Source organism: Pleurodeles waltl, chromosome 9, assembly GCF_031143425.1.
Source record: "Pleurodeles waltl isolate 20211129_DDA chromosome 9, aPleWal1.hap1.20221129, whole genome shotgun sequence".
NCBI classification, from domain to species: Eukaryota; Metazoa; Chordata; class Amphibia; order Caudata; family Salamandridae; genus Pleurodeles; species Pleurodeles waltl.
The window spans coordinates 1,051,309,096-1,051,322,763 of record NC_090448.1 but is presented as its reverse complement, the minus strand read 5'-3'; the positions used below and the strand labels follow the sequence as shown (position 1 = coordinate 1,051,322,763).

The 13,668-nt window shown below is 44.1% G+C and overlaps 1 protein-coding gene across 3 annotated transcripts in view; it reads left to right on the top strand.

Moving 5' to 3' along the window:
* ATL1 (atlastin GTPase 1) overlaps window positions 1–13,668 on the top strand; it is a 177,547-nt gene that overhangs the window by 82,258 nt on the left and 81,621 nt on the right. For all 3 annotated transcript variants that reach the window (XM_069208685.1, XM_069208686.1, XM_069208687.1), the window contains exons 6-7: window positions 11,471–11,527; window positions 12,980–13,072. In XM_069208685.1, coding sequence (XP_069064786.1) covers window positions 11,471–11,527; window positions 12,980–13,072 — 150 coding nt within the window. The remainder of the gene's footprint in view (window positions 1–11,470; window positions 11,528–12,979; window positions 13,073–13,668) is intronic.

The window sequence follows — 13,668 nt, the reverse complement described above, 5'->3', positions numbered from 1 at the left end:
AAACAAGATTCAAGGGGCAGGAGTGGGGCTATCAGCAGGGGGACTGCCCCCCCAGTCCAGGGAGCCCATCCAGTGACTCTAATCTATCCCGGAGTCCAAAGCTTTGAGCTACCGGGAGGAACGGGGAAGGGCGAGTCAACCTCAACACTTGTTTATTTCTTGCTATGTAACTATCTATTGAATTTTGACCAACACATCCGGCTTTATGGAGGGGTCACCAATGCTGATTAGCTTAAAGTTTGAGTTAGGGTTTTCAGCAGTTTAATGTTTCATAAGGGCGACAGATGCTTCTGGGGGGAAGAATGGGGTGGGGTAGGAGTTCGGGGGTTCAAGGGTATACCTGCTATTGGGCTGCTTGTTTTGTTGGGAGTTATTATTTGCTTTCCTTTTACCCCAGACACGCAGGGTTTTAGGCTTACACCTTGCTTATTGGGATGCACTGGCAGATGTGGAGACAACGGTCCCACTCACACACTTCACGGAACTGGTGGTTTGGCCCCCCAGCCATAAAGTTCCATTGACCTATATACTCATAAGTGGTAGGACCAATACAGGTTCTCTCTTGGAATGTCAACGGACTTTTAAATAAGATTAAGCACACAGCCGTCCTCACATATGCCCATCGCTACCAACCTGATTTGCTCCTGCTTCAAGAAACACACCTACTTGGGGATCATTGTCCTTTCCTAGCATGTAGAGGCTTTGACAGGGTTTACCACGCCGGGTTTGTTCGTGGGTCAAGAGGGGTGGAGGTGCTGTTTTGCCGATCTTTTCCAATATTGGTGACAAAAGTACAGCGGGATCCCCAAGGGCAGTTCTTGGTCCTGTCTGGGTGTATCGAGAGGCTTACACTTAACGTTAGATGTGTATATGCCCTGCCAGCATCCCTGCGCACCGTTCTAAACGACCTTACCAAATTCTTCTGGGTCTGCCTCAGTGGACAACCCTGATAGGTGGAGACTTTAACGCGGTCCCAAACCCCCTGCAGGATGTGTCAGGCCCTCCACTACACCACAGACGAGCGGCGGCCTCCAGCCTGACGAACTGGATGGCATCCCTGGGACAATGCAACACACGGAGAATCTGGCATCCACGACTAACTCGATTTACACCCACCTCGGCAGCACATCAAACGCAATCTAGAATAGACCTCATTCTATTGCCGGCTCCAGACTGCAGCCAACTCACGCACATTGAGATGCTTCCCTGGGGTATCTCTGATCATGCCCGCTGCAGCTCTTGCTGGGATCAGCGTCGGCAGTTGTCCTCCCGATGTGGCGGCTGAAGGCATGGTACTTACAACACAAACCCTTTGCCCAACAGTTGCAGGTAGTTATTCAGGAATACTTTTCCCTAAACACAAACTCAGTCCCCTGGGCGGGTACCTTATGGGGAGCGGGTAAAGCAGTGGTAAGGGGAGCTGCGAAGGGATTGTCCCAGGCCCAGGAGCAATCCCAGAGGCTTCTCATCTCTAGTCTGGAGGCTCATGCCCTCTGTCTGGAAGCTAAACAATCCACACAACCCACTGAGGAACTAAATCAGCAACTCATGCTCATACAGGACGAGATACACGACCTCTCCCTGGAGGCAGAAAGACACTTTTGGCGCGCCTCCACAGAACGTGTATATGGGTGGGGCGACAGAAATGGGAAACTGCTTTACTGTCTGGTGTCACTTCATCAGTCATCTAGAATTATCCCCGAAATTAACACCACAGGGGGGAGGTGGTCAACAAGCTGCAAGAGATAGCAGACACTTTTGCCTCTTATTACAGTGAACTATACAAAGCTTCCTCAACGATTATCCCAGAACACACCCAGCAATTTCTGCATGATGTTCCCCTCCCGGAATTATCCCAAACGGACATAGATATCCTTGATGAACCCATAACGGGGAAAGAAATAGGTGAGGCAATCATGTCACTGGGGGCAGGGAAAACTCCTGGACCCGATGGGTTCCCGCTGGAGTACTACAGAAGGTTTAAAGAAGTATTAATGCTGCAACTTCAGGTCCTCTATGACAAAGTGGCCCAGGTACGTTCCTTTCTGTACAGATTGGACAGGGCCATCATAGTGGTACTCCCTAAGACGCAGCCACTAACCAGGTCCTGTGCGGACTGCAGACCAATGTAACTTATTAATAACGAAATAAAAATCTATACCAAAATTCTTGCAACGCGCCTAAGGAGGGTCCTGCCACTTCTGATTCACCCTGACCAATGCGGCTTTATGACCCACCGGAGTACGTGTCATTGTATACCTCACACTTACTGCACGTCAACACGATACCAGACTATAGCCCATTAGAAGCTAAGGTGCTGATGGGGCTCTGGGGAAAGAAGGGTGTTTCCCAGCTCTATAGAATGCTAATCAACAATACTCTGGGTGACTTGAGCCATCGTGGGGCCCGCTGGGAGGGCTGTCTGGGTCCACTGGAGGAGGCAGACTGGCAAGATGCATTGATGGCGCCCAGGTTGATAACTATATCATCCAGATTGAGATTGATACAATTATACTTCCTGTACGGAGCATACCTCTCTCCGGCATGACTGTATCGGGCTGGGCTCTGATCTTCCCCATCTTCCCCAGGTGGATGGGGGAACCTGCAGATTTTTTTCACATGGTATGGGGATGCCCCCAGATTGTACTCTACTGTCAAAGGCTTTTTTGAGAACTGCAGTGGTAGGATGGGGGCAGCAACTCTCTCCAACATTGGCTGTGTTGGGAGTGATGGAAGGAGCAGGGAGACTCGAGGGCAGAGAGAACTTTTCTCCGTACCGCGGTTGATGATAGCAAAACGAAACATTGCAGTTCGCTGGAACTCCCCCACTATACCATCCCTTCTGAAGTGGAGGCTCGGGGTTGACTGGTGCACTAGTCTAGAAAGGTCAGTCTATGAGGTGAGAGGATGCCCACTCAAACACATAAAGGTATAGGGCAAATGGCTGGGACTCCTACCGTGAACGTCCAGGAATGCAAGAGATTTGGGGTTGGTGTCTGTGGACTGTTTCTGTATTCTGCTTCGTTGGAGTACTTTGTAAGGTTTATGATTGTTTGTATGCAACTGATCATCTTCTCTGTATCCCTTCATGACTTTTATCCTGTGTTGTTCCTTCTAGTATATTTAAAATTAATAAAACTGTTTATAAAAAAAATATATATATATATTGTATTTTTCCGTTACAAATATTGCACAGTGTTCTAATGGCCACTGGGAGGAAGAGGTCTGCTGTTTGTAAATGCAACACTTTCAAAAATAATTTGAGAAACTTCAAATGAAAAGTTAACTTCAAAGTTAAAAGTTTATTGATTGATCGAAATAAATAATGTATTCATTCGACACAATAAAATAATTATATATAGATCCAATATATAAAAAAACTATTTTCAAAAATACCAGAGTAAAAAAACATCCCTGAGCTAATATTATTGACATAGACTTTCTTTAAAATCCCTTATGTAGGGAAAACAATATTCCACATAGAAACAGTGCAATATTGTCTTTAGATACAATAAAATGAAAATTACAGTACTCCTCTGGGCTTCAGACTAGTGCCAAAAGTTCTTTATGCTTGATAGTCCAAGCTGAGTATAAAAATGTGGACACTACTTTACTACCATCAATGAGGGGTCGCTCTTAACATATTCTATAAGCAGACACACGCTCAGTTATGGATACGTTTTTACAAAGGGGCACTATCCATTTTCGTCTGGGAGCAGTATATTTATGGCAAAAGTAAAGCAGATGCTCTGCTGATTCATCAGCCAGATGACAGAGTTTACACTTTTTGTCTCCCTCTATTGGGGAGTTCCAACCTGCAGTAAAAAGAGCTTTAGACAGCGTGCCATATTTGAATTGCAAAAACAGTAAACGTGTATGGGCAGGCCTAATCGCATCCAGGAAGGGATCCTTAGAGGGTTCACACTTATGATGGATAACATTTCCAGCCAATGGACTACTGTCACCAGACTGAAAATTTCAAAAGCAAACCCACTCCCAAAATGTTTGCTTTACAAGATGCGCTGCATTTTAAGGTACTGTTTCTGGGTAGCCCAAAATTCTATGAGATCCAACATTGCTCAGGTCGACTTCAGGTTCCTCAACCATCCTACTTTCTCTGCCGCTCCCAGACATCTCAGAATATCACTGAGGCCAGCCATGTAATTGTACAAATCATTCGTTCTCCAGATACAAATCCAATAAAGCAGAGTTTTTAGAACTGCCACTTCTAGTTTTGAATGAAATTCTAGATGGAACCTGAGCGGTATCAAAGAGGTGCCCCTCCCTCACCCCGTGATATTCCTAAGGAAGTTATTTTCCTTTATGGCAGGAGCCTTTAAATTGGTATGGCCCCACAACTCGGCCCCGTAAAGGGCTGCTCCCCTTGCCTGCATTTCATGGATATCTATAGCAGGGCTTACTGTAAATTCTGTGCTTTGTTTGCCATCCTAACTACAGCGGCCCCTCCATTACTGATGTCATGCAAACTTTTCATTATTAGAGCTCCCCAGGCACTTGAGTCTGCTAGTCTTATTTCTAAATAGTCAAATTCACTGACCCTTTCTAAGACTTTAGCATTCTGGGCCACATTGGCTTTCACATTCCTTCTCCTGGTGTATATCATCAGCTCGGTCTTCATTGCATTTATCTCTAGCCCACAATTCTTACAGAATTCACAAAACTTATCTAGTAAGTTCTGGAGACCACTCCTGGTTTTGGCAAGTAGAAGAGTGTCATCTTCGTAAAGAAGGCCTAGGTATATCTTGCCCAGCTAAAGTGGTAGAGTCATTGACACACCTACTCAGATATCCAATAAAATTGTTAATATATAAGAGAAAGAGAGTGGGTGTAAGACACATACCTGGCAAACTCCCCTCTCAACCCTAACTGGATCAGTTAACTACCCCATATTTCCATACTTAAGATGCACAAAAGTGTCCTTGTGCAGATGAACAATGAGGTCAAGCAGATCTGACAGAACACCCATCTCTTGCAGTGTTCTTCATAACTTCTTTCTCGGGACTAGGTCAAAGGATGCACAAAGATCAATGAAAGGCACAAACAGGCCCCCTCCAACCTATTTAAGGGTCTTCCTTTTGGTCAACAGGAATCTAAAAGCCTGATCAACAGCACTAGTTGCTGGCCTAAAGCCTACGTGCAGGGTTGAAATGGCATCACTTTCCTCAATCCATGCCAACAGCTGGTCCAGGATCTGCTTACAGAAAACCTTCTGTAGGTTGTCTAGCAGACTGAATGGCCGGAAGTTGAGGGGGACAGTGGGGTTACCTTTTTAAAAAATCTGCACTATTTCCGCCCTCTTCCATTTAAGTGGAATTGTGGCTCCGGCTGCCGCCGCATTACAGACAGCATTTATAAAAGGGACCCAATTATTTATGTTATATTTATAAAAGTCCTCTAGTACTTTATAAAGACCTGGGGCTTTTCCCAGCTTGAATGAGTTAATAGTCAATAGAGTTTCAGTGATTGTAAAGTCCAGGGTAGCTGTAGCCTCCATCCTGGATGAGCTGGCATACTTGTTCTCTGACTCCTCAGAAATTGAATAAAGGGAGCTGAAATGTGACATCTATTCACTTGGCAGTATTGAGGATCCGAATTACAGAGGCACAAATGACACCCGAAATGCTCTCTTTTGTGGTTGTGTGGGTGAGCAGTTAGGCATATCAGAGAGTAGTGCTAAGCATGTAATGCACACAGATAGTCAGTAAGTGAGAAACACACTCAATAAAGAAATCTGACACCAATTTATAAAAATAACACATACTTTCATATACATTTTTATACCAAGATCAGTGGAATCAAGTGAGTACTTTGCGAGATAGGAATTTTTACAGTTTTTAAAAGTTGACAGAGCAATTTTTGGGCCTGTAATGCTATCCTATGAGGTATAAACATGTACTGCATTCGGGCACTTCACAGGGATTTACAGAACTGCCTCCAGGACTTAAGGTGAGTATGGAACAGGATCCAAGGCCACATCAACAGGTCACCTTGGGAGGCTTTGGTGCGTCCTGGTGCAGAGGTGTGTTACGGCTTTGGGTGTCACAGTCACTTTAATGGGAAACAGTTTGTTTAGAAAGTTGCTATGAGTTGGGACTGGAAGGCCAGTCCAGGGGAAACCACAGGGAGGCTCGACCCTTGAGGTCCTTGGGCATGTGGGAACACCATTGCTTCACTTCTCCTCGGGCTGTAGGGTTCAGTGCAGTGATGCCTTTTGGCATCGGTTCTGGGGCTGGAGTTCCTGGTCGTTGCCGGGGGGGGGGCCTGCAGAAACAGTCTACAACTGTGGACTGGGGGTCCAGTTTGACCAAGCCACTAAGGGGGCTCAGGTGTCACAATCCTGGGAGATGTGGGAACACTCTTGGTTCTCTACTCCTTGGTCTGGGGTGGATGGGTGGAGAGGTGTGTGAGGCGTCAAGTTTCTATTTCCTGGTCACTCGCGGTTGCAGGGGGGTCTGCAAAACCAAGCTGCAAACGCCATCTCAAAGTCCACAATGGATGAACTCAGGATGGGCTTCATCTCTGCAGATTCTGGGGACTATGCTGTGGATTCGTAGCCCCAGCTCAGGCTAGGTGGCTTAGGTGCAGTGGTGATGTCCGGCGTCTGGTTTTAGGTGGTCTCTGTCCTCACAGTTCTTTCTTGGGTGCCTGTGGATGCAGGGGAGCAGCTTTTCTACTCCAAGGAAGTTCTTCCTGGTGATTTGCAGAGCACTGGCAGCTCTTCCAGTTTCTTGGAAGCTGCAGGACAGGTTGGTTGTTCCTCAAGGGTCAGGTGCAGCAGCCAGGTTAGCAGGGTTGGCGTAAGTCAGTCATGCTCCTCAGTTCTTGGGTCAGAAGGCTTCTTGTCCACTCCTTATTTTCTGTCAAGTGAAGATCTGAGATCCTGGTATCAGTGGGTCCCCTAAATACTCAATTTAGAGGGCATCAAAGGGGAGTGAAGGGTAGTAGCCAATGGGCAAATGGGTTGCTTGTTTCATTAACTTGCTGAGTACAATTCAAGGAGGTGATTTGTGGCTCATCACTTTAATTCCTTGCAGCTAGATGTGCTTACCAGACAACTTTCTTCCATTTTCTCATAAATCAATAAATGTTCAATCAAACATTAAACACAGGCTTCAGTTCTAGCAACAAATATAATGAACACTTCCAGATTGCTGATGCCTGTTTGTGTTTTTGCATTCAGAAAGTGTATCCTACAGTTGCCTGCAAAGGATCATGGTCTGGTTTTCTGTGCGATTACAAAACTATTGTTTACATTACTGTAATTCTCTTTGTGTTGGCTTTTTGTTCCCTTTCACTTACATTGTAGCCTAGCCAAAGTCTTTCCTCTCACTCACGTTGGCCTGCCCAGGACTCATCCATCTGAGATGTGAATGTCTCATTATCATCAAACGAGCCATAAATACATAGTAACCTTAGGTACTCCTTCGGTTGACAGGAATTCACTTGGTGGAAAAGCCGGAAGTGTTTTGACAGTGATACAATTAAATGCATTAAAACACACTAGTGCTGCCATGGAAGTGATGTATTTACTAGAAACAGGAATGTTTCCAACTGTGCCAGGAAGCGTTTCAAATCTGGGATTGAGTGCTGATCATGCCTTTGAGATGAGCTGCATATAAAGCTGCACAACTCTTAAAGACGCCGGAATCCAGGATGCATCAGACATTGATGATAGCCTCTCCTATCAGCCGAGAGTGGGGAAACCTCTCCGGTCGTTTGCTCTTGATAATGCATTACATGTGCAGAATCTCAGTTAAAAGACCAGTGAGTGGTATTGTGGGACTATAATGGACAGGAGCGAGTGATCTACAGGGAAGGGAGCTGTCTTCACCTCTGGTTCTACCAACACTTTATACGCCCCCCACACGAATCATGCAGTGCAGAGACTGCAATGTTTCCTCCCCATTTGTTAATACACTGATTGATTAGGCCTCTTACTGATTTTTTGTAATACTTCTGATTGCTTCTAATTCATGATGTCATATTCATCTATACCCAGGAGAACACAGAAAACGTTGATTGGTAGTGACTTCAGCAAAAGCTCTGGTGTTCCTCAAAAGTTATCTCAAGTGTTATGTCTTATTCAAAATCAAGGGCCCGGGAAGCAGCCCCATTCTGTCTATGTAAGCTTGTATACTAGATTCAAGGACAAGCTATTAGGATGGTAGTGAGTGCGTAAGAAGCATCAATTAAATAACAAACATTTACAGCAGAACGGAATATGCCATCCAAATAATTTTTCCATGAAGAATACCAACATCAGAAACACATGACCTACCTCAGCGCATAAAAACATACAGAACAACACAGCTAACAAAGGGCCTGATATAGAAATTACCAGATGGAATACTGTCACAAACGTGACAGATATTCTGTCTGCAGGATTATGATTTCCATAGGATATAATGGGATCATATTACGGTGGACTGGATGTCCGTCACATTTGTAATGGAGTATTCCCTTCTGACAATATCTAAATCAGGGTCAAAGTGTTAAGCACAAAACTGATAGTCCAGCAAAGAAAGAGATCAACGAGAAAGATATTATTACATAACAACAGTGGTCATTTAAAGTTTGCCGGATTCAGGGCATCCACCAAAAAGTGGCACATTCTTTGCCCATTAAATGAGCGCATTTTCGGGTGGCTGAAGCAGCAGGTTTCTGCCGGCAGAGCTTCAACTGGTTTTGCCGGTAGAAAACTTTGACCGATGACTCATTGGCTACTGGCCTGTTGGCCAATGTACGTGAGAACCGTTACCCTATTTGGGTCTGTTCTTCCACTCTATATTTTCCTGTTTGACACAGCCAGAGAAAGCCTGGCATCCCTAAACGGAAACAAAAGCAAGGAGCACCATGTGCTGGTAGACAGCTCCTAGTGTGAGGGGATCATTGATTTCTTTTCAATTCAAAAACTATCTGTTGGCGATTTTGTTACTTAAAAATAAAAACAGGGTTAAGTGGGTTAATCAAACATGGAACTTGCTTGGCAAATCATGAATGCCTTCAATGGAACTCATGACACAGCTCTGCTAATAACAGAGCATTGCCTACTTTGTGTGCATCTGTAAATTTGGTGGGGGACCATCCACAGGGGCGCTGAGGCCACAGCCTCTGCTGACCTGACTGACCGGCGGCTGTTCATCATACTTTAAAAATCCCTCTTACATTCTTGCTTAACACAATCACTCATTCATCTATTGATTCCTTCTGGCACCCCGCTCACCTGTGAGTGGTGTGGTCTGCACCTCTTGGACGTAATCCCTGCATTTTCCAAAAAACATCTGCATCACTCTAGATGTAAATTGAGCTCCATTATCTGATATCAGCTCAGCCCCCAATAGACAATATGCCAGTCAGATACACTTGTAAAAGGATCCATAATAAAACTTACCTTCATCCACTTCGATCTGTGGCAACTGTCACAATAGTAAATGTCAAGGCCACTAATAACATCTGAAACAGTCATACAATATTTTCCTACTCTTTTCCGTACCTTTGTCGGACAAACAACCTGTCATTAGTGGAACTATGTAACTTGTCACTCAGGCTACAAACTGAAAACTTCTCCATTTTTCTCTCCATGTCTTGTTTCATGCCAGGCCACCAATACTCACCATAAACCTGAAAACCATTCTGAAAGGATAAATGCCTTTAAATCCCTTTGTCAGCTCACTCATCAATTGCTGAATCACAGGTGCGGCCAAAGCTAAATCAAAAGACACTCTGCAAAACATGAATGCCCAGCTTTCATTGAAAATGCAATCAAGCTTCTGGTCTTTTTTGTCAGTAGTGCTTGATGGTATATGGAATGTTAATTCAATTTTGAGAACATTTTTGATCCACTCAATGTTCCTACCATTTTACCTGTCCTTGAAAAGGATGCTCAGCCACCCAAATAGCCTTGTTCTCACTTCCTAAATCTATTCATACCCTTAACTCATTATTGCGCACCACTAGAAGCAGTGACAACCATAAAGGTGATTCTATTGGCCCAATAACAACCTGTTTGAACAACTCATTCAGTACGCAACTCAAGTCCTCCTTCATACTCCTAGGCACACATCTTAACTTGTGCTTAAAAGAAAGGTTGTTTACCTTAGAACATATTAAAGGCTCAATTCTGAGAACTTTACCAAAATAACAAAGAGGCAGACAATTCATGAGCTTGACGTAGACTTTAGTACACAGCCACTCTAGTGTTAGCAGAGATGCAGAGAGGTAGGTGAAGGCAAATCTGCTGTGTTTAGAGTTAGTGTTTATTTAGATAGTGATAGAAGTTGTATCGGCATGGAATACAGTCAGAGATATAGATGAGTGGGACATTCATGAATTTTGGACAGGAAGGAGAAAATTGAGAAAGACCGTCAGTTGAAAGGGTAGAGTTGATTCAAAATCTGTGGAGCTATGGTAATTGTGTAGTTAGGCTGCAGGAATTTTGCCAAGATAAATGTGTATGCTGTCGAATGGAGTGGAAGCTTCAGAAACAAGTTAGATGACTTGTACTCGCTATTCAATATCTGCCTTTTCCAAATGGATGTGGCCTAACAGTTTGGGCGGGCCGGGGCCCGCTTTATCACTGGTGGCTCCCAGTGCAACACTTGTTTTTGGCACGCCCCCTTCCCTGATGACCTCCTCCTCGGATTCCCTCACTACCACAGACAAAAGTGCCCATCATCTCTCCATAGCCCCTCTCTTACCTACACTTCATTTGCTTTAAAGCACTGGTAAAGGCTGACTTTATTAATCCACTCAACTATCCACATAAAATACAGATCTGTTCTTTGCATCAAGCATATTAACTCTCTGTACTATTTTACAGCAAGTCAAAACTGCCACTAGACAAGTCTTGAATCTCTCTCTTTAGCAGGAACCTTAATCACAAGAGTTATCTTGCCATTTTTATTGCTGCCTGAAAGTTGGACGCACAAGGAACACTACAGCAGAAGCTTCTACATCGTAAGTTATTGCTAAACACAGCATCCCCCCCTGAGGTCAGTGCCCCCCTCCAGGTCAGCACCCAGGGCGGCCAGCACCAATCGCACTACCCTAAAGCCGGCCCTGGGCGGGGCTATTCCTTTTCGTGTGGGACCTTAATGACTAAGGTGGCACATACAACCTAAAAATTCTGGAATTGAATGCAGTAATTCCTAATGGCTAGCCTGAGTCAGGTATTTTCATAACATTTTATTGCTCCCTAGATGCACACTATTTGTAATTGGCACTGCTCTGTCACTTCATGAAAGTTTGCCCATGAATTTTTATAGACATAAACACTTTCTGTATCGCCTCTTTTCAACTCAATAACATTAACAATACTACTAGCTCTATAACATGATTCTTTATAGAACATGAGATTTTTGCATTATTGGATACGTAAACAACTAAGACTTCCTGCTTTCATACACATCAGCGCCTGTGTAATGCTTTCTTTCCCTCTTTGACTCTTTAGCTCTTCACAGAGTATGGGCGACTGGCCATGGAGGAAACCTTCTTGAAACCCTTCCAGGTAAGGAAAACACCTATTGATTCATTAATACCCTATCTTGTCTTCAGATGTTAAATTCTCAACCATGGATGATGCAGCCGAACGTGACGGATCCTCTTTAGTTAATAGAGTCACCTGTCTTTAACACCAAGCTCCAAATGTGTTTGTAAATCTTATGGTTAATCTAAATGTTTTAATGGGGATGATTTATTTCCTTAACGTGTCCACCAGTGCTTAATTTGTAAATAAAAATGCGCCGGTGCTCAATGCCCTCCTTTTAAACATGCGGCTGCTGCATTTAAATGTGGGAACATGGAATACTGAGGCAGCGTAATCCTGAAGCCATCTCAGGCCTCTTGAATCCATTTAACTCCCTGCCCCTTCAGCTCGCTTTTGCAGCTTTCTGATTTCTCCCATTGTGACGCTTTTTCGTTTTTCTTTTCCTCCATCTTTCCCATATGTGCACTAAATGCTTGGGACAGAAGAATAAGCGATGGCCCTCAAAAATAAGCGCCAGTGCTCAGCACCGGAAACAACTAGCACAAATTAAGCACCGGTGTACACTACATTACTTAACAATCTTCAAACAGAATGGACCACATCTGGTATTGCTGAAGGTCTTCAGCATTTGTCAGAAGAAACAGAAGTTGATAATGTGATCAGGCAAACAATTTTGCTCATTCGAAAACGTAACTGACCCAAAAAGGCCCTTCATTACTGCAATTGTACAAATTACTGTTCTCAATGAGGATAGTCTGTTGACATTATTAAGGAAAGGATGCGATCTTGTTGCAGGGAATTGGAATGTTTGTGAAAACTGGTTTTTCAAATATGCAAAGTTTGCAATATTACTGAGGGCCTGATTTAGAGTTTGGAGGATGGGATACTCCGTCACAAATGTGACAGATAACCTGGATGCCGTCTTACACATGGATTATATCCTACTGCACATGTAATACAGCGGATGGGATATCCTTCACATCTGTGTTAGAGTAGCACCCACCAACTCTAACTCAGGCCCATGGGTTGGTCAGACATAATTGTATAGAGTGGCACATACATTTTCTGAAAATCAGGTGCCATGAAGCAGCATTTCAAATGTCTATGTTGGAAAGATCTGCGTGACCAAGGATGCTTGCCCCATGGTACACTCTGAGAGAGCTAGCAGTGTGTGCTGCACCACTGCCCAAGTGTGGAGGTCTGCCTGTCCCGGTATTGCCTGAGTGACCAAGGGTGTTTCTATGGTGCTACATTCTGAGTGATCAGGAAAGCTTGCACAGCGTTACCACCTGAATGAGCAGGGATGCTCGCATGGTGTTAGTAGAGGTGCTTGTACCATGCAGACGAGTGGGGATGTTTGCATGGTGTTATTGTCTAAGAGAATGAGAGTGTTTCTAGGATGCTGCCATCTGAGAGGACAGAAAAGATACCTGTGAGAATTAATTACATTTCCGTCTTTACTTTCATTTACAGTCGCTGATATTTCTGGTTCGTGACTGGAGTTTTCCCTATGAATTCCCCTATGGATCTGACGGAGGAACTAAATTTTTGGAAAAACGTCTGAAGGTTGGTCAAAGAATTCACGACAGTTTAATAGCTTTCACGATTAGGGCTCTGCATTCATCAAGCCACTGGTACCTTTGCATGCTATATGCACATGTATTCTCATATATTTACACGTGCGAGCACGTTGGATCCTGGTTTTACATGGGCAACCTGCTTCGGAATAAAAGGCACTTGACTGACTTGCAACTGGGCCTGAAGTTTCATGAATGTTATGCTGACATAATTTTAGGGTTAACTTGGAGAAAACAAAAGTCCTTTGCTTTTGGCACACACCAATTATTAGTAGCTGATATTCAGGCCCCAGAATGTTAGGGCATCTTACTGCCTGTAAATATTTCACCATGCAGCACGAGCTTGACACAGGTGTGTGATGCTTAGAGGCAATCTGTTATTTGCCATTTCTGGGGGTTATCAAGCTTTACTCAGAACCATAGAGGTTATTCGATTTTAGCATACTGGATGGAAAATTTGGCCAAGACTTTGACTATGCTAGAGTTGTGGGCGTCAGTATGGTTCCTTTTCTGTAGTATTGCTTTTAGTGCACTTGAAGCTCCAGTGTGAGACCTGTGCTTGGTCACACGGGGCTGTCTACTATA